Source organism: Zea mays, chromosome 6, assembly GCF_902167145.1.
Source record: "Zea mays cultivar B73 chromosome 6, Zm-B73-REFERENCE-NAM-5.0, whole genome shotgun sequence".
Lineage (NCBI taxonomy): Eukaryota > Viridiplantae > Streptophyta > Magnoliopsida > Poales > Poaceae > Zea > Zea mays.
Window position 1 is genome coordinate 103,026,653 of NC_050101.1, and position 20,054 is coordinate 103,046,706.

General features: G+C 46.7%; 2 protein-coding genes, 1 long non-coding RNA gene, 1 other non-coding gene and 1 pseudogene across 5 annotated transcripts; 2 read left to right on the plus strand and 3 right to left on the minus strand.

Moving 5' to 3' along the window:
* The first annotated feature begins 3,153 nt into the window (after window positions 1–3,153).
* LOC100384027 (serine/threonine-protein kinase pseudogene) lies at window positions 3,154–6,303 on the plus strand (annotated as a pseudogene). The gene is made up of 6 exons (NR_159480.1): window positions 3,154–3,516; window positions 4,177–5,059; window positions 5,201–5,317; window positions 5,592–5,729; window positions 5,808–5,891; window positions 6,004–6,303. The product of NR_159480.1 is annotated as a serine/threonine-protein kinase pseudogene (transcript).
* Window positions 6,304–7,442: 1,139 nt separating this feature from the next.
* Window positions 7,443–9,313, plus strand: LOC100283633 (uncharacterized). The gene is made up of 3 exons (NM_001156534.3): window positions 7,443–7,746; window positions 7,838–8,759; window positions 8,878–9,313. Exons 2-3 carry the CDS (start codon window positions 7,879–7,881, stop codon window positions 9,134–9,136), a joined length of 1,140 nt encoding a protein of 379 aa, NP_001150006.2. The 5' UTR covers window positions 7,443–7,746; window positions 7,838–7,878; the 3' UTR covers window positions 9,137–9,313.
* A 149-nt stretch (window positions 9,314–9,462) lies between these two features.
* Window positions 9,463–12,443, minus strand: LOC118472221 (uncharacterized). The gene is made up of 2 exons (XR_004850226.1): window positions 11,685–12,443; window positions 9,463–9,852 (listed from the first exon to the last, which is right to left on the minus strand). It is a non-coding gene; the product is annotated as an uncharacterized lncRNA (long non-coding RNA).
* On the minus strand, window positions 11,736–11,878 carry MIR167h (microRNA MIR167h). The gene has a single exon (NR_121081.1). It is a non-coding gene; the product is annotated as a microRNA MIR167h (primary transcript).
* Window positions 12,444–12,871: 428 nt separating the features above from the next.
* Window positions 12,872–16,020, minus strand: LOC100285866 (uncharacterized). Its single transcript, NM_001158756.1, is given in 7 exon segments — window positions 12,872–13,050; window positions 13,053–13,119; window positions 13,240–13,357; window positions 13,455–13,602; window positions 13,673–13,759; window positions 15,709–15,768; window positions 15,864–16,020. Coding segments are annotated over 6 exon segments (539 nt in total). The 5' UTR covers window positions 15,923–16,020; the 3' UTR covers window positions 12,872–13,050.
* Window positions 16,021–20,054: the final 4,034 nt, after the last annotated feature.

Genomic DNA, 20,054 nt, shown 5'->3' on the forward strand with positions numbered 1-20,054 from the left:
TCACGCATGGGTGCGACTCGCTGCCACTAACCCACTATTGCATGGCGTCCACAGAAGCTCATGCAATCACTCGTGCTGCCACTAACCCACTACTGCATGGCATCCACAAAAACCAGAGCTAATGCGACCACTAACTAGCTAATGCATGCAACTAAAATGTTGACTACGTAACTAATGTGATAAGGCTTACTTTTTCAACAGATGACAACTTGAAGTGAGGAGAAATAGGTGTACTTACTGGATTAAAATCATGCATACTGAAACGGGTAGAACCTTCTTTTATCCTAAGTCTCTCGGCGACGAGCCTTAGCTCCGCTCGCTAACACAGCTTCCATCTACAGAATTTGGATTACAAACTCAACAGGGCGAGGAAGCCGAGGATCGGGAGCAGCGTGCCACTGCCCACGCGGACCAAGTCCTTGATGCCGAAGGGCCCCTTGAGACCTCATAGAAGATGAGCACGACGAGCGGGAGGACCGTCAGCCGTCGCAGCCGCGGTGTCAAGGGATTGACGGCCGACGCGCCGATCATCGGGTCAACGGACGATCGGCCTGCGCCACACGCGCGCGCAGACAGGAATTGACAAGTCTACGGTAGATGGTGTTCCGGTAGATGGTGTTCTTGATTGCCTGGTTGGAAACAACAGAGGATTAATCAATATCGGACACGCCTGATGCGGAGATCGTGTGGGTTTCCAAAGTGTCGAAGCCCCTCTCGCCTCCGTATCGTGCCGTGTTTCATAATGGCAAAAAATCTCCTTGCAAGGTGGTGGCATTTGAAGTTTAAAAGACCAGAATGTTTCCGTGTGATGGTTTTGAGAGCTCTCCTTCCATCTGGCAGCTGGCTTCGTTGCTAAGCAACCAACCTGTTCTCCCTTTGATAGAAGTCAGAAAGAAGGAGCCAGCCTTTAATTTGCCGACGTGGTAAAGCAGCCTGCCTGCTCATGTTCTTTCGGGTGCAAATCAGATAGTAAAGCTGCGCTGAGTTACCATAAAAGGAAGAAGGAAAAAAAACAGTCCGGCCGATGAGATTCGCTCCACGATCCTCTCCACCACTCGCTCGCCGTCGCCACCGTTCCTGCGCCGACGCGGTGGCGATCTCCATTGTCGACGACGAGGCGGAGTCAGGGAACGATCTCCCGTTGGAGCTGACATGACTTATCGAACTTAGCTCTGGTACCAAGTGATAGAAATGAAAATCAAACAAACTCACAAGCACTGGATGGACTCAAGAGAATTTGTGTCGCTAATTCTTGCGACGTTTCCTGATACAAAGGAATACAAGTAGAGTCCGAGCGTCTCCACGATGTACAGAATTGACGTGTCCATCCCCACGTTCACACACCGCGAGTACCGCGTCCTCACGCATGGGTGCGACTCGCTGCCACTAACCCACTATTGCATGGCGTCCACAGAAGCTCATGCAATCACTCGTGCTGCCACTAACCCACTACTGCATGGCATCCACAAAAACCAGAGCTAATGCGACCACTAACTAGCTAATGCATGCAACTAAAATGTTGACTACGTAACTAATGTGATAAGGCTTACTTTTTCAACAGATGACAACTTGAAGTGAGGAGAAATAGGTGTACTTACTGGATTAAAATCATGCATACTGAAACGGGTAGAACCTTCTTTTAGCCTAAGTCTCTCGGCGACGAGCCTTAGCTCCGCTCGCTAACACAGCTTCCATCTACAGAATTTGGATTACAAACTCAACAGGGCGAGGAAGCCGAGGATCGGGAGCAGCGTGCCACTACACCAAAATCATACACTTCCTACGGTTTTTTAACTTCCTACAGCTTTTATAACAAACCGTAGGAAATAAATAACTTCCGAGAGGCAACTAGTAGCTCTAGGAAATAAACATAACTTCCTACGGTATTTTATAAAACCTGTAGGAAGTTAGCTTTCACATGCTGACCCGTGTGTGTGGTCAAATGAGCCGCTAACTTTCTAGAGGCGGCCGTAGGAAGTTAGCATGAGCAGCTAACTTCCTACGGCCTACTCTAGGAAGTTAACTTTCAGTTGCTTATCCACGGATGCGGTCAAACGAGCTGCTAACTTCCTACGACCGCCTCTAGGAAGTTAGCTGCCCATGCTAACTTCCTACGGCCTCCTCTAGGAAGTTAGATTTCAGCTTTTGACCAGTCAAACGAAAAGCTAACTGCCTATAGTATATGTACAACCTCTAGGAAGTTAAGTAACTTCCTACGGCTCTACTCTAGGAAGTTATATTTTTTATCTTAAACCCCTACTCAGTCTTATCCTCTTCTCACTCTCCTTTCTCCCTCCCGTGTGTTCCACCAGGACCGAAGCTGTAAATTCTTGTTTGGGCAGAAATGCAGATAGAGCAGCCTGGCAGATTTATTTTCTATCAGAATTGTAGCCTGTAGTCGAGAAGTGTGAGATGTATAATACAAAGATATTCATTCATCCGCCACATTAGCGCATGATTTGTGCATATAATAAATTTGTGTTGCACTTATTTGCCCTAGGTGTTTGCCTCATATTAGGCAACATATATGGACCTCAGTGATAAATGTCAGCACAAATAGTGATTTCTTTGTCCACTGCATCTCTATCCATCAAGAATATTAAAAGGAATTCATGGAGTTCAGAATTCAATCTTCTCGCATGATGACAAGTTCTATGCTTGTTTAGAATTGCTCGGTTAAGTAAATGCAATTTGGAAAGCGCCTGATCTGATTTGGCCGCGTGCGTTATCCGAGAAATCGTGCACAAGGTTAATAATTCAGGTTGTTTCTTCAGCACGTTCTTTTGGCGACAAAATCGAGTGCATCTTAACAGATAGGATTTTGACTTACTTCAACTAAATCACGTAGAGTAAATTATTGAAGTCGATCTCATTTTAGCCTGGCTCCTTTGTGTATATTTTAAATCTATATACCAGGACTGGGAAAATCGTGCGTAAAATAATTAATTCGATTGTTTCTCTAGCAAGACAGATAAATCAAATATTCGGGACGAAAGTAGATGAGTTAATCTGATTACGAGAATATCTGCGATTTTTTTAAAAAGGAAAATAAGAAAATTCTAAGAAAAATCTTCTACCGCCGCCCTACCCTTCGATCCTATCTCCGTGGGATTTTTACAGCCGCGCTCGCCTTGCCGTCTTCATCTCCCCGCCGACGGAAGCCTGCTCCCAGCAAGCCCCAGCCGCGTCTCGTCTCCCTCTCCCTTGTCTCCCTCACACACGTTTCTCTCTCCCTCCTCTTCTTCCTTGCTGCGCTCCACCTCGCCCCAGGTGCTCGGCCGCTCATCTCCCTGCTGCCGCGTCCCTGCGCCCGGCCTTCGTCCCCGTCGCGCCGATCCGCGCTCGCCCAGGTCGCCCGCCGTCGCCCAGCTCGGTGCCTTCCCTGCTCCTCCAAGCCGGCGTCCTCTGCCCTCATCTTCTTCCTCAGGTCCGACCGGTGCCCTCATTCCCCTGGCTGGCGCTCGGCTTCCTCCTCCTGAAGTCCCTCCACGCGCCGAATTTCGAGCTCCATTCATGGCACGCTCCGTTCCTTCTCCTCGACCTCCCTCTGCCCTCTTCCATGGTCGGCGCCCCCTTCAGCTCCAGCTCGGCCTCCAGCTCCCGTGCCACGCGCCGTGGAGCTCCCTGCGCGCGCCCTGGCCCCTGCTCGGATTTAGCCGTGCCGAGTCCCATCTTCCAATTCAATACCATAAAGAAGCTCCGTTCTACTGCACTTGCAGTTTACTGTGTTTTAGGTTGGATCGAATCATTGAGTTAGGTTTGCTGTTCAGTTTTACCACCTACTCCTACCTGTAACACTTTAATTTTACAACTACGCGGCTGCCTTCATTAGAAATTTAAATTTAGAACTTTAAATGTGTTCCTCTGTTAATTGACCATCATATGTTCAAATTGCCATCTCCATCTTCTTTTGGCATGCCAACCCCCACCTTTACCAACAATATACATGCCCAGAATTCTGCATGTTTTTTTCTTAATTAAAGTAGGTGTGATTTCCTCTTAAATTTTTGGTTGGACAGTGACAGTCAGAACCCTGTGAAGTCTATTCCCTTGCTATCCATTGTAGTCACTGATGATCCACATCCTCGTGGGTGTGTTTTATTCAGTTTCTCTCCTTGATCAATATCTTTTGGTCAAACTTGTGTGTTTTATTTAGTTTCTCTCTACTCCTCCCAGCCGGCCGAGGTCCTTCCCATGGCGCCCCTCCCTGCTCCCGTGCACGTGCCCCCCTGGTGGTCGGAGCTCGCCAACGCCAGTTGTTCCTCCACACACACCTCCTGCTCCCCTCGCCATGGCATGGATGACCGCTGTATCTGCTCCTGTCGTGCTCAAGTCGTCACAGGTTGGTGGGTTGTGCGCGCCTAGCGGTAAGTTATCTGCTCCTGTCGGTAATTTTGCATCATTAATTATTCTGTTAAGGATCTGAATTTAGGCTAGAGTATCAGGTTCATTTTGTGGGCATGTGATCAAATGCCTACTGTGCTGACATATGCTAGTCTGGCCCCATAATTAATATACCATTACTTTTTTGAATGCTAATTAGGACCGCAGCAGGTCTAATCTGGCCCCATAATTAATATACCATTACTCAGGAAATATTTTGGAGTAAATGCAGAGCTAACTTGAAATGGTTGTTATAACTTAAAAATTATATAAATGGTGAATTGAACATTATTATGTGTTCTACAGTAGTCTAATCTGCTGATGTGTCAATCAAGCTTATTGTATTAAGTTGTATATTTACTATCTAGCTCATTATTCTGCTGTTGTTACATATTGATATATTGTTTGTTACATGCGGAGTTTGAAGGAGTTTAAAACACAAGCAACCACATTGGCATCGCTTCAGCATCCCAATTTATGTAAACTGATCGGCTATTATGCAAAAGAAGATTCTAATGAAAGGATGTTGGTCTATGAACGGCTTTATCATGGAAGCTTAGATAAGCTACTCTTTGGAAGATCAGATGGTCATTTCATGGACTGGTCTAAACGTTTGAAGGTTGCCCTGGGTGCTGCCAGAGGTCTAGCTTTCTTGCATGATGAAGGACCCTTTCAGGTGAGCATGCTACTTGATTTATGGTCTTATGGCATCACACAAAAGGTGTGCTTTTAATTTTTTATTTGGCATTCAACCACATTATCTTATAATACCGAGCCGCTGACTTAACTTGTATTTATATTTCCATTTGTTTTTCAGGCCATGTACAACGAGTTCTCAACTTTGAACATCCAAATAGATAAAGGTTTCACTGCTAAGCTTTCAGGATATGGTTGTGTTGGCTTCAATACCGAGGAGATATCTAATGCACCTGTGGTATGTTCTTGTATGAGTGCAATTTAGAAGTTTATGTTGTCCAGCACAACTTATGCCTCGTTTCTTTTCATTGGTTCCAAACTTCCAAAAGTATAGTATTATCATCAACACTACAAGTTGCATGGGTTCTCTTACATATTTTATTTTGTTATAAGTAACATTGGGTCAGTTAACAAGAATATATGTATAATATTGTGATATAAAACCTGCACCATACCTGTTAATTAATCGACGTCATGTTGTTCACTAGAGATCTGTTTTCTTCGGTCTGCAGCAAACCATTCGGTGGAGACCTTGGAGAAGGGTTTACTCACTCAGTTTGTCTATTGCTGCAACAAGTCGGGGCTGGACCGTTCCAAAGTAAATGTAAATGGAGGCACGATTGCCCTTGGACACCCTTTGGGTGCAACAGGTAATGGAACATCTACTTACCTGCTATATTTTTTTTCTGAGCAAAGTCGGTTAAACTTGTGATTCTTTGTATGTTCAGGTGCCCGGTGCGTGGCTACTCTTCTAAATGAAATGAAGTGCCGGGGCAGAGACTGCAGATTTGGTGTTGTCACCATGTGTATCGGTTAGTCTTACTTATCAGTTATCACATACTAACGTGTATAGGCAAAGCATGTCAACGCATAGATGTAATTTGATCTTCTGTAGTTGACCATGATGCGTCGTAACAATTGCAGGATCTGGAATGGGGGCAGCAGCTGTGTTCGAGCTATGTTCGGCCCGGCTGGAGGTATCGACCATCACTCGTCACTGTAACCCGATGGTGATCGACGACCGTGAGCTTCCATGTTATTGCGTTCTGATACTTGAGACTTTTATTATAACTATGTATGAGATATTGTCTCTTATTAGTACTGGATGATGAGATGTGTCTTATTATGACTATGGATGAGACTTTTGTGATGTAATTGATGAGACTATGGATGAGACTTTTGTGATGTAATTGATGAGACTATGAATTTAAATATTGTTATGTGATTGTGTGTGAGATGTGTTATGTGAAAATATGTTGTGTTATATAGCTGTTGATATATTTGTTATGTTGTGGAATGTGGTGTAAAATAAAAATAAAAGCATTTATAATGCTGGTCAAATTAACTTTCTAGAGGCTTATTAAGCCGTAGGAAGTTAGCCAGCTACCTTCCTAGGGGTTATAGTAAGTCGTAGGAAGTTAGCCAGCTAACTTCCTAGGGGCTACGGTCAGCCGTAGGAAGTTAGTTGTAGGAAGTTAGTCAGCTGACGGCGCTGACGGCGTGAAGCTACTAACTTCCGAGAATCTACTAACTTCCGAGAGGCTTTTTTGGCTGTAGGAAGTTAGCTTAACTTCCTAGAGCCTCTAGGAAGTTAAGCTAACTTCCGACAAAAAATTTCCGAGAGCCAAACTTCCGACGGGATGGCTTAACTTCCGAGAGTTTAGCTAACTTCCTAGAGTTTAGGTCTAACTTCCTAGGGTTTAGGCTCTAGGAAGTTTACTATTTTGGTGTAGTGTGCCACTGCCCACGCGGACCAAGTCCTTGATGCCGAAGGGCCCCTTGAGACCTCATAGAAGATGAGCACGACGAGCGGGAGGACCGTCAGCCGCCGCAGCCGCGGTGTCAAGGGATTGACGGCCGACGCGCCGATCATCGGGTCAACGGACGATCGGCCTGCGCCACACGCGCGCGCAGACAGGAATTGACAAGTCTACGGTAGATGGTGTTCCGGTAGATGGTGTTCTTGATTGCCTGGTTGGAAACAACAGAGGATTAATCAATATCGGACACGCCTGATGCGGAGATCGTGTGGGTTTCCAAAGTGTCGAAGCCCCTCTCGCCTTCGTATCGTGCCGTGTTTCATAATGGCAAAAAATCTCCTTGCAAGGTGGTGGCATTTGAAGTTTAAAAGACCAGAATGTTTCCGTGTGATGGTTTTGAGAGCTCTCCTTCCATCTGGCAGCTGGCTTGGTTGCTAAGCAACCAACCTGTTCTCCCTTTGATACAAGTCAGAAAGAAGGAGCCAGCCTTTAATTTGCCGACGTGGTAAAGCAGCCTGCCTGCTCATGTTCTTTCGGGTGCAAATCAGATAGTAAAGCTGCGCTGAGTTACCATAAAAAGAAGAGAAAAAAACAGTCTATCCTGAGTTCTCGATCGCGCCATTCAATCGGATAAAGCTGTGTTGAGTTGCAGAAAATCAGTCTTTGATCGTCTGTGTTTTCCTGATTAAAGCAGCGCTTTGTTGCTTTAGATAGAGGTAGAGCCATGTGCGGCGCTTTTCAGGCTGGTTCTTTTTCGAAAACCGGTTTCCCCCACTCCACACCACCACCACCACCATTGACGACTTGACTACAAAGCCCAGATCCATTCCTCGGGGTCGGGCGGCCGCCAATCCCGCCGCATACCGCTGGCCGAGTCCTCGTCGGCGCCGGACGGGGTGAAGTGAAGGTAACCCCTTAACCCCCCAGATTTGTCTTTCCACTTCAGTTATCTGTATGTTTGGCTTTGACGATGAAGAACTCGAAACATTTTAAAACAGGCCGACTGGGAGAATTTTGTGGATCTTATCTGGTCTCCATCATGGAACATGACGGCACAACGAACCTGGCTGTCACTGAGGCTGTGCGCTCGGTGCAGCTGCTCAAGATCGACGGCTACTGCGCCACCGCTACCATGGGGGCATCGGAGTTCATCAAATTCCGATGGCACATCGATGGCCACGAGTGGGAGGTCCGTTTCTATCCTGATTACTGGTACTTCTTCGAGGACGAGGACTGCTTCGGCACTTATGGCGACGACGATCACTCCGAGTGGGTAGGTCTGAAGCTCATCCTTGTCAGTGAACCCCAGAGGGACGACGACAAGGTGAGGGTGAACCTGAGCTGCCGGCTTGTATGCCCCAGCCCCACCAGCCAGCGGCCGCATCTCGATACCTGCTGGTCCGAAGAGAAGAGGGTGTCCCATGTGTTTGCCAGCGACTCGAAATGCTCGCCTGAACTTCTCCTCATCCTGAAGCACGAGCTACCATCGTCAGGTTATCTCGTGGACGATTCACTGACCGTGGAATGCACGGTCACCGTGCTACGCGACTTGGACGCCGCCACGGATAAGGCGCTGTCGTCCCTGCCAGTGCCGCCACCCTCGGACCTACACCAGCACCTCGGCGACCTCCTGCAGAGCGAGGACGGAGCGGACGTCACGTTCCGTGTCTCCGGGGAGTCCTTCGCCGCCCACAGGGCCATACTCGCCGCAAGGTCCCCTGTTTTTAAGGCCGAGTTCTTCGGAGGCATGGAGGAACGCAGCTCCGCTTCTGTGGAGGTCAAAGGCATGGAGGCTGCTGTGTTCAGGTCCATGCTTCGCTTCATCTATACCGACACGGCTCCAGAGCTCGACGGTGCCCAGGACCAGGAGCCTGAGGCGGCGGTGGCCATGGCTCAGCACCTACTGGTAGCTGCTGACAGGTAAGGTTTCTTTTAATCTTATTTTGTTGCATATGGAAGCAACAATATATATGACGACAATTACTGTGTGTATAGTGTATACTAGTAGATTGTAATTAGCTCCTAACAATTTTGACAGGTATGGGCTGAACAGACTGAAGCTCATGTGCGAATGCAAGCTCTCTGGCGGCATCGACATCGGCACAGCGGCCGCGACGTTGGCTCTCGCCGAGCAGCACAACTGCTCGCTGCTCAAAGCCAAGTGCCTTGAGTTCGTCACCAGGTCGCCTGAGACTCTCGATGCTATCCTGGCGACTGACGGCTACGAGCATCTGGTGGCAAGCTGCCCCTCGGTGCTGGCTGAACTGCTGAGGGCTGCGCGTGGAAGGAAGATCTGAGCTGGACGATGATTTCATATTATGGTTTGCCTAAGATGTGTGTGAACTAAAAACCATGCATGATGAACTAGTAGTGCTTGCAGTTGATTTCCTGCCCCTCCTTTCAGTTTGACCTGCGCTTGTCATACATGTATTGTATGCACATACACGAGACGGGCAGCTAGCATTTTCTGTGGTTAGATCTCGTCTCGGCTTTGTGCCTGTCATTTGGGGGCTTAATTGTACCGGTTGCCGTTTCTCGTTCTTCTCATGCATGTATTGTACGCGCAGCCACACGCATGACATGAGCAGACTGCTGCTGCTTCAGTCGCAACTAGTACACAAGATTCAGAAAACTCATCTTTAGAGCAGTCAGTTTCTGGGGGAACAGGGCAACAGGCAACTCCAAAACTCGATCACAGTTGTCAACTGCAGTGTGGATTTCGAGGGCAGTTAGGCCTTATTCTATTATTTTCATTGGATGCGATTGGAAAAAAAATAAAAACAATTTTAAATTGATTGGAATTTAAATCCACTCAATCTTGTTCAATCCACATGGATTGAGATTGAAATGAACGTGCCGTTACCTAGCGCGGCCACCGCCGCTGTTCTTGGCCCTGCACCCCATTTGGAAGTCTGAAAGGTCACAGGCGCAGAACACCGTGATCCAAACTCGATCAGGTTCACCGACAGCCTCAACCGTGGCTCATACATATATAGATTACAACTTGATTGATCTGCTATATAAGTCAGAAAAAGCTCAGCCGCACAATTATGATAAAATAATAAGGTCTAAGAAAACGACCTCCTTTTGCAGCTAATGATATATATATATTTTTATATTGTTACAAACATAAGCGTACATACTACATACTATTCATGGCACTTTTCTGCTAAGATGTTCAACTTGCCATGAAACTACTTGCCATAACTGAGATAGCACCAGGATAAAGGCCGCACGGGCCTTTTGCGGCACCGCGGGCCGTCGCCCGTGCAGGCGATGCCTCTGCGCCGCAGTGGGCCATGGCCACGCCAGCCGCCATGGGCCTTGCCCCTGCGTGCTTTTTGCCATGCTTCCGCACGACCGCACCTCGGGCGCCTGAGCTACAACGTCTTAGCTGGCCACGGGTGGGCTTGTGGCCAGGTCTGGGCCGTTCTAGTTAGGTAGCGTTTGGTTGGAGGGTATTGTGGTATGGAGCCGTTCTGTTCCAGTATATAGGGTGTTTGGTTTCATTGTAGACATAATCGAGTGGCTCCAAAAAAAGAATATTCCTCCAATATCAAGGATCCTTGGGCTCCAAAAAAACACCCGAACCCGTACGCTCGTGAGCACAGCGCGTCCATTCCCCTCCCAGGTACGCTCCTCTCCCTTCGCTCGTTTCTTCCCCAACCTTCTCTGCCGCCGCATCTCATCTGCCTCCGGCTCATCTTGCCTTCGCGCGTCCGCGGGATTGGAGGGGTGCTTGCCTGGCTTGGACATCTCGACGCCGGCGGTGAGGAGTATTTTTTTTCTATCTTTCTTTTTTAGTTGAACTTCAAAAATTTACAAAAAAAAACACAAGAAAAAATAGAAGAATACCAAACAATTTTTTTTGGCTTTGTAGACTTGTGCTCTATCCATAGGTTTATGTTTAGTGTAGGTTGTGTTTTGTCCGTAGGTGTAATTAAATTAGTTCTTGGACTTGTTGCCTCATATAGGCTCTGTGGTGACCTAAGACGTGGCAAAAGTGGAGCCAGGAACCTCTTGTATCGTAGTCATTTGTGTATTTATGTTGAGCTCCGATTGTAACTCTGAAAAATTGAATTAATTATTTCTTACTTAGTGCCTAGCAGTAGACGAGTAAGCACATGATTTGTTTAAATTGGCGGTTATGCCATAGTTATATCGTCTAAATTTAAAGAATTAAAGATAAAACTAAAAAAATTGAATTGGATGAGTTTCGAGCGAAGTTGGTGCACCAGCTACTGAGTTGAAATATTCAGACGCTTGCACCAGGTAGTAAAGTGGCAAGGTAAATTAATTACCAACAACTAGTAGAAACAGTGACCGACGATGGCAACTTCTTAGTGATCTTCTTGAGAGAAAAGAATTAAACAGAACCTAGCGGTAATCAAATCAAGATAAAATTCGAAATTATTCTACTATGGCATAAGATTTGAAAAATGCACCGACGGATGTAGCAAAGGTGGATAGAGATATAGCTACACTAAACTGAACATATACAATAAACAATAATTCATGACGCAAAGAAGAAAAAAATAACTATTGGTTTGAAAAAACTGAATAATTGACATGTCTCCCTCTTTTAATCTCTGCTTGTGGTTAAGCAATGAGCTTCCTTTATTTAGTGAAAAGAGATGGAAAAAAAAACTGAATGAGTAATAGTATGCATAATTCTAAAGCCTACATTGTCAGCTCATCCTGATGCCTTGCTGAGAAACCAGCAACTACCAAATGCCAACACGTTGTTGTTGTTGTTGTTTCGACAGGCCGGGAAGCATACACGAATCCTACTCATGTGGCATTCATGATGCTTGATTTAACAATAAAGATTAAACAAGCACATACCGGTGGCGAAGGAACTCATCTGTCAGTCGCCTCCCTACACGACGCCTTGCGTTTGCTGGCTGCGAGAGAGTGAAGCTGCAACATGATCTGGTGAATCCAAGCGTCACCGACGATCGAGCGAGCACTCGAGACGCCCGCCGGCGTCTGAGCAGCCAGATCATGCTGGCAGCTTCAACCTCTCACAGCAGCAAAGTTTTGGGACGCGCAGACGAGCAGAAGAGGAGGGAGAGTGTGAGGAGAGCGTGCAGTGCAGCTATAGTTTTCGCGTGTGCGAAGGAAGGCAAAGGGACGGGACGGCGGGCCGAGACGAAACCAGAGCGCGACTGCGCGAGCCATGCACGGACGACGGAGGTCGGCTGTTATTAAGCAGAGGCACTGCATAAATGCATGGTCCCTCGCGCGCCCACCCCCCCTCCTCGTGACGCTGCCGTTTTGCCCCCGGCCGGCCCAGACGCGCTGTCGTGCTCTCGCTGCGTCTGCACGCATTCGTATGAGCCGTCTGCGTTGGTAGTCCTGGCATGGGCAGCTCGGCCTCGGCGCCATCTGGTCCTTGCGACCCGGCCCCCCCTCAGGCCTCAGTGCAACTAACTAAGCAGCCCTGTTCCGATAGTGATTGCAAGCGACGTCTCTTTCCTCCTCTGAAGAATTCAGCCTTCCAACACCGGATTTCAATCCCTTCAGCAATTGTCGTCTTTTTCTCTCTTCCAGACGAGACGAGCGTGTGCTGGGCAACGGCTAGCATCCAGCCAGCGTGCCCAAGTTGCTGATGTGGGGGGGTGGGGGTGGGGGGGGGGGGGGGGGGGGGGGGGGATGCGGGACGCGCAGAGAAGACGTACCTCGACTCCAGAGATGAGCTGTGCTTGACTTGAAGATTTGGTTTTTAGCGCGCAATGATTCCTCCGTTAGAGTGATCATGATGGCCGAACAACCTGATGAAACAATCGTTTTGCTTATTTTAAGCACCGGGACAGAATTATGGCGGCAACCAATCATTGTTCTTGCAGGATTCAGAGTTGTTGCATTTCCCATCATGTATACTGCACGGTTTCTCTCGCTTTATCAGTCTTCTAGCACGGTAAAAAAAAACATAAGAGCCACCTGAAATATGTGCACGGCTAATTGTTTGCCATGATAATTCTAAAACCTGTTTAATATCTCAGAGAATCTACTGCACAAGTTTTTTTTTCCCTTAGCAAAATGCTGCATAAGCTCAGTACTTCCAGAGATGAGTGCTCAAAGGGGCCATCATCACAGGGGCAGATACTAGTACACCAACCACTCTTTCTCCCTTTGCAACAACAGTCATACAAGCAGCAAACTCAACTCACAGAGGGGTACAGGAAATCAAACATGTCACCCTTCGTAATTTAACCAGGGGGCCACTTCATCTGCCTTCCACCAAGTACATGCAGGTGCAGATGATAGACAGATTGGCCTGTGACAGACAAATGGCACACCATTAGCATTGAACAAAAACGAAAAACATTTGGAGAGAAGAAACAGAAATAGAGATAAAAAAAAAAGTGGGGGCAAAGGTTGCGGCTGTGCTCCTTACATCCTTCAGCACCATTGTTGATGACAACACGGTACCCACTCGCTACACCTTCCTTTTCTGCCACTACTTTCGCTGCGTAAAGGAGCCGGCCCAGGATTTCTGTATGCCTTGGCTCAGCCTAAGAACATGCAGCAATGTCACAGAAGTCATGGTAAAATGTTTTCCAGGCTCGACTCAGTTTGTGCACCGGCACGTAATGTGAACGAGATACATGCCTTGTCTAATCCGGTTAGCCCATCTCTCGCTTTTGGGATGACTAGAACGTGCACAGGGGCTTGTGGATTAATATCTCTAAATGCCAGCACATTTTCATCTTCATATACGATGCTCGAAGGGATTTCCTTCGCAATGATCTTGTCGAAACTGAGCAAATTAAACGATAGTAAACATCCGGTGCCGTAAAACAGAGTATAAGCAAGTTTATGATATCTACATGGTTGGTCCTCCAGCGTCAGCAGTGGCGGCGGCTGCTCTGGCAGCAGCTTCCTCGTTTGATGATGAAGCAATATGGCGCACAAACCTGAAGTAGCAGGGAAATGTATCAGAAATAAACTTTAGAGCATTTAAGAACCATAAGTGTGTAAAAGGCTAAAAGAGATGACTAAAAAAATTCGAAGGACCTGTAGTACAAGGTCAAGATAATTAGCGACTGAAGGTAGCCCGATCAGGTTGAATATTAAATTCAATCAATTTACAGCACGGGCAGTAAGAGGAACAGTAGCAAAAACAACAGAGCCTTTTGATCACAAGCAACCCAACACAAGCCACAAGTCAAGGATTAGACACGTGGATGACTGTTTTTCATGCACTCCTATTCAAGTCTAAATATTTGGAAAGTCTCCTTTTACTGTATTTTCTTATGTCAAGCTGTCAACTTCGGTCTTCCTCTACCTCTCTTCACATTACTATTGCCCCTTAGGATTCCATTACTTATTGGTGCCTCTGAAGGTCTCCATTAGGCATGTCCAACCATCTAAATCGTTGCTAGACAAGCTTTTCTTCAACTGGTGTTATCCCTAGCCTATCACGCATACCATCGTTCTGGATTAGACCCTCTTTGTATGGCCACTAATCTAACGCAACATGTGCATTTTTGCAACATTTATTTGTTGAACATGTCATCTTTTTGTAGACCAAAATCTACATTATGCAACATAGCAGGTCTAATCGTCATTCTATAAAACTTGCCTCCTTTTAGCTTTTGTGATACCATCTTGTCACATAAATGTGAGGTGTCTGGCGCCACATCATCCACCTTGCTTTGTTTCTATGGCTAATGTCTTCAATATTCTGTCTCTTCATAGTATTGATCCTAAATACCCAAAGATGTCCTTCTTAGGCACTACTTAACCATTCAAAATAACATCTCCTTCCTTATGTGCAGTAGTGTCGAAACCACATCTCATATATTTGGTTTTAGTTCTACTGAATCTAAACCTTTAAACTCTAGAATCCCCCACCACAACTCTATTTGTTATTTAAGCTTGTGTCGTTTATATTCCAAACTATTAGTGTGTTGTTTTATACTATTTGCATTATAATTTAAGACTTAGGGGCGTTTGGCAGAGTTCTCTTAGCTCTGCTCCCAGCGACAATCGCTCCCGCGCAGCCAAATGTTAAAAAACTGAACTGCTTCATGGTGTGCGAGAAGAGTGAATATAGTCTTCTTTTTGAACTATAGTGGGAGCCAAAAAATCTGCTCCCCGTCGCTCTTAACCTGCTCTCCACTCTCCAACCCCCAGGAATCACTTCACAGACTATTTGACAAATGTTTTTGTTAGATAGATACATTTCTGCTAGAGAATCACTCGAAATCACTCCACTAGAGAACCAGCTCTCAAAGCTGCCAAACATACGCTTATTATACCATTTAGTAGTTGTATACCGAATTGTAGGGTATTTTTATGAAACTTTACCGAAGTGTTAAATGGATTTGACCGGTTTGCCTACGAAAATTATGGTTCAGCATACCCCCATGCAAAAATCCTGGCTAAGCCACTGCTGCTATTGACTAAGAATTGACTGAAATCTAGTGTGTCCACAAAGAACTAGATCACTTGGGGTACTTGCCATATATTAAAGAAATGAATAACATGTTCTCAACTTATACTGGATGTTGTCCTAACACAAAAGCTTATGTCAGGAATGCTTTCCTTTTGCAGTAGAAGGGAGTTTCTCTCGGTTCAGTCAAGTGTTTAAACTGACATCCAATATTAACTCTGGAAGAACTCTAACCACCGTTCTCCTACGAATTATTCTAGAACTAAGTGTAGCTTTGGTTAGCAACCAAGCAGTGAGAGGAATTGCACTAGACACTAGGACACCATCAGCAAGCCGGTAAATGAAGACAGGACCGCAAGCGACCACTCAAATCCAAAGAAACACACAAATACAAAAGCCGAGCCTCACCGACACGATCAGCCCTAAACCCAAAATAAATTCACAATAAACATCAGCACAGGCGTCCACCTTTGGGGAGGCACGCGGTGGGGGACCCGGAGACCCTGCGGCCGCAGCGAGGTAGAGCGCCTGTAACAAGAGAGGGAAAGACGACTTGAGTCGGACGGGATTGGATGAGATTGCTGCTCGAAACTATTGTAGGAGAGCAGAATCGAATAGCTTACCTAAGAAGAGAGGACGTAGCCGCCGTGAGCGTGGCTGCCGCCGCCGCCCTGGTCGCCATGGCAGCCGATGGGCGGAGTGTGGGTGTGGAGTGGTGCTGCCGCAGACGTGCCCGGGAGACGTGAGCGTGGCTGAGCACGCGAGCGATTCATGAATCATGACAGCCGTCCGATGGAATGTTTCACGGTCTAGATGGAGAGCCTGTCCGCTGAGATCTATCGAGTATCGAGATATCCCAAAATTTGTAGCCCAGTAATATAAGCCCAAAAGCCCAAATTATTTTTAAGCCCACTGACATTTTTCCTCTTTAGGGCTAGTTTGGGAACACTAATTTTCATGGGATTTTCATTTTCCCAAAAGAAAATTATCCCATGGGAAATTAGTGTTCCCAAACTAGCCCTTAAGAGCTAGTTTGAGAACTCAATTTTTTTAAATTAAACTATTTTTTTAAGAAAATGAAAAACTCTTAAAAAACGAGGTTCCGAAACTAGCCCTAATAATGTGTTCCGCGCGCCACCAGCATTCCAATCCGGATTCAGCGACCTATGTAGGGATGAAAATAGATAATTATTTACATATTAATTTTTACTATTTTTTTGTTATGAATGGATAAGATATATACTTTACTATATAAATCTATATTCTTGTTTTTAGCATTGATCTTGTAAACTATAAATTATCATATATCTTTTCAAATAATTGATATAAAATTTAGATACATATTCGAATAATTCGGATAATTTTTCACCTTTTTTGTTTTAGAGAGCAAACAATGCATAAAGCATTTATGCAAAAAAAATATGTGTTTTCTATAATGTGTTTGATAGCATAAGAAAATATCAACATCAAATTTCATACATATTTATTTTAAAACATTAAATTTATCGTAACAATTCGGATATCCGCTTTCATCTCTATTCATACATTTTTAGATATCCACTTTCATCCCTACCCGTACATTTGTGCACGTGGCAGTGGCTTGCGCCACCGTAGCCATCCCGCTTCCCCGCCAAAGAACACACTAGCTCGGACTTGAGTTGGGACTGTCGCAACGGCGCCCGCTGCACATTCACACGCTCCAAAGGCTGTCTGCATCAGTCTACCCAAAGTTTACCCAAAGCATTGTTTTGCACTGTAGAATGTACTGTTCGCAGAGTGGAGTTTGAATATGGATATGAGTAAGCTGCTGGAGATAACCTAAGGCTATGCCTAGTAGAATAGTAGATATGTATATAGTAATGTAAAATAATGCTTTACACTGTAAATTGCACTGTTTATAATGTAGAGTTTAAGATGACTAAAGTGCTGGAGATAGCCTAAAACGATCTACTTGCCACTCCCTAACCACCATCTAGTACCCCCCACATATTTACTCCATTAGTATTCAAATATAAACTAAACATGTTAACTATGGATGCATAAATAGATAAAACCTTTCATTTGGTACGTGTCGACGCCTTTTCGGAGCGCCAAAAACTCAAGAAGGACCGGCGGCGGTGCTCTCTGGTCAGGCGCGGACGGTCCGCGGCCTGGGGCCGGACGGTCCGCGACCTGGCGTGAGGCGGCGGTGCTCTCTGGTCAGGCGCGGACGGTCCGCGGCACAGGGCCGGACGGTCCGCGACCTGACGCAGGACTCGGGTTCCCTGCCTGACGGCCGGACGGTCCGCGCCCTAGGGCCGGACGGTCCGCGCGTGCGCAGGGGCGGTGGAAGATCGCCGGCGGCGCCTGGATCTCGCTCCCGGGAGGAACCCCGTCGGGGAGGAGAGATCCTAGGGGTTGTTTAGGCTCGGGTCGGCCGACCTAGACTCCTCTAATCGACGTAGAGTCGAGGAGAGGCGGAGAATTTGGGGATCGAGAGGCTAAACCTAAACTAGACTAGAACTACTCCTAGGATAAAATGCGAAATAGAAGTTGTATTGATTTGATTGATGATTACAAACCAGCCGTAGACCTCTCTATTTATAGAGGAGGGGGGCTGGACCCTTTACACAACTGATTCCGAGCTAATTCCGTGAATATAGCTAACAACCGTAGCACAAAACTCGGAACCCTAAACTGCTCTGTGCATGCGCGGACCGTCCGGCCCACAGGCGCGGACTGTCCGGACCGCGGACCGTCCGGCCTCAGGGCCGGACCGTCTGCCAGCTCAAAACGGTGCTCAACATATGCCCCCCTGCCTTTTGGCGGAGCTGAGTAAACCAAAAGCAACTAACTCGATGTGATTACATCGGTTTTCTTAGGCATTTTGACACTTACTAGGATAATACGCAGTGGCCTTAGTCCTGATGGTTGACTCAACGGACGTGACCCCTTTAGCTTTGATCGAACTGTTAGTCCCAATACCGCCAAGCGCCATACTGGTCCTGACCAATTCGTCACCTTGCTTTCCTAATTTTCTAAGTGTTCTGGCGTAGCTTCGTAGTCGACCAGATCTTCTCCTTGCAGGTCGTCTTCCTCCATGGGTGTTGGTACGTCGTTGCACGTGTCATGGTGTATTGCGGATGAGTCGGCCTCAGTGGTCGGACGGTCCGCGCCCTGTTCAGTTGGTCTGGTCTTTATATCCGAACTGTCTGTCATACATGCAAAGAGCTGAACATTTGTCGTTTTATTTTCTGTCTCTGTGGCCATTTGATTTTCTTCAACGGCCTTTGGTCTCCATCTCTTTTGTAGTGGTGGATACTGCGGATGTGTGTCATTGAATATTTTTTCTGCCTCCTTCTCCTGATTCTCCTTTGCTCTAAGGCGCTGTAATTTTCGCTTTTGCGATCGTGTCAATCCCGATGGGCACCATCGGGGCATGGAGTATTTTGGATCGGCTGTTTTGTTGACAGTCGTACCTCCTTTTTTGTTTGTGTTGGCCGATTCACCAAAAATCATCGGCCCTTCGTTATTTTGTTGTACGACGACATCTGTCGTTCCTATTTTAATGTCGTCTCCCTTTTTTGTACTGTTGGAGGTTGTAGCTGTATGCCCCCCTGCTGGATTAGTCAGCCTTTGGGGCCGAGTTGTTCGGCAATCTTGCTGGGCCTGTGCTCGTGGACCAGATTGAGGGGCTCTCAATCGGTCTTGTACTGGAGGTGTCAACCTATTGAATACAGATGTTTGGGGTGCCCCCCAAGCGGGGTACTGTGGCATCCCAAATGGGTATGGTGGCATGCCCCACATTTGATTTGGGACATATGGTGGAGGTATGTATGTGTATGGATATGGCATAGGTGGATATGGTGGTGGAGGTGTCCATGCAAGAACGTTAGGTCTTAATTGAACATTATGACCTCTCGTCTTTTCCGATTGGTGTGGTGGTCCAATCGGCCTAACCTGCTGTCGCACCTGGGTGGGTAAGCGAGGTCGCTTTGGTGGGCGGTTGCTAGGGCCAGCCTTCTTTTTCACATATTTAGGCAATAATTGATCAAAGGTCGGGCTGAATTTTACCAACTGACCAGTTGCCTTGAACATGTTAGTTTTCCACATACCTATTTCTGGTCGTCGTGATTTGAAGGTACGTGGTCGCCGTGGCTCTTCGGCGTTGTCGGACCGTCCGCTGCAACGCTCCGGACCGTCCGGTGATGCTACGGACCGTCCGCGCCTGGATACCGGACCGTCTGCGATGCGTAGTATGGGTTCTTGCGCATATCCCCTTGTCTGCGCTTGCCCCCCAGTGCCGGAGTTTGTGATGGTTACTTTCGGTGTCTCTCCTCCATCAGGAGTCTTCTTGGCCACCACTTTCCTGCAAAAATTTTGTTGTTTCCATCGGCCTCCCGTGAGTTGTCGATGATGACTTCTTTGTCTTTGCCCTTATCGGCTGTGCTGGGCCGAATTAGGACCCTTTTGCCCTTGAAGTCGATCATATTCATTGGAAAGGGCTCCGTGTCCTCCTGAAATTTCAATCGTCCTTCGTTAATGGCTGATTGGATTTGTCGTCGGAACACATTACAATCATTAGTGGCATGGGAAAATGAGTTGTGCCACTTGCAGTATGCACGACGCTTTAGTTCGTCGGCAGGTGGAACGATATAATCAATTTTAATGTTACCATTCTTTAGTAATTCATCGAATATCTTTTCACATTTGCCAACATTAAATGTAAACTTAATCTCCTCCTGCTGTTTCTTTTGAACTGGCTGCAAGGAGGAGCAAGCCGAAGATTTGGCCTGCTCAGGCCAAACTATTTCGGCAGTGTAAATTTCCTTTCG

Excerpts from the sequence above, each read along its gene's own strand:
- LOC100283633 (NM_001156534.3), top strand. The coding sequence starts at position 7,879 with ATGGAACATGACGGCACAACGAACCTGGCTGTCACTGAGGCTGTGCGC. Across the intron at positions 8,760-8,877 it reads CTACTGGTAGCTGCTGACAG|GTATGGGCTGAACAGACTGA; the intron begins GTAAGGTTTCTT and ends CAATTTTGACAG.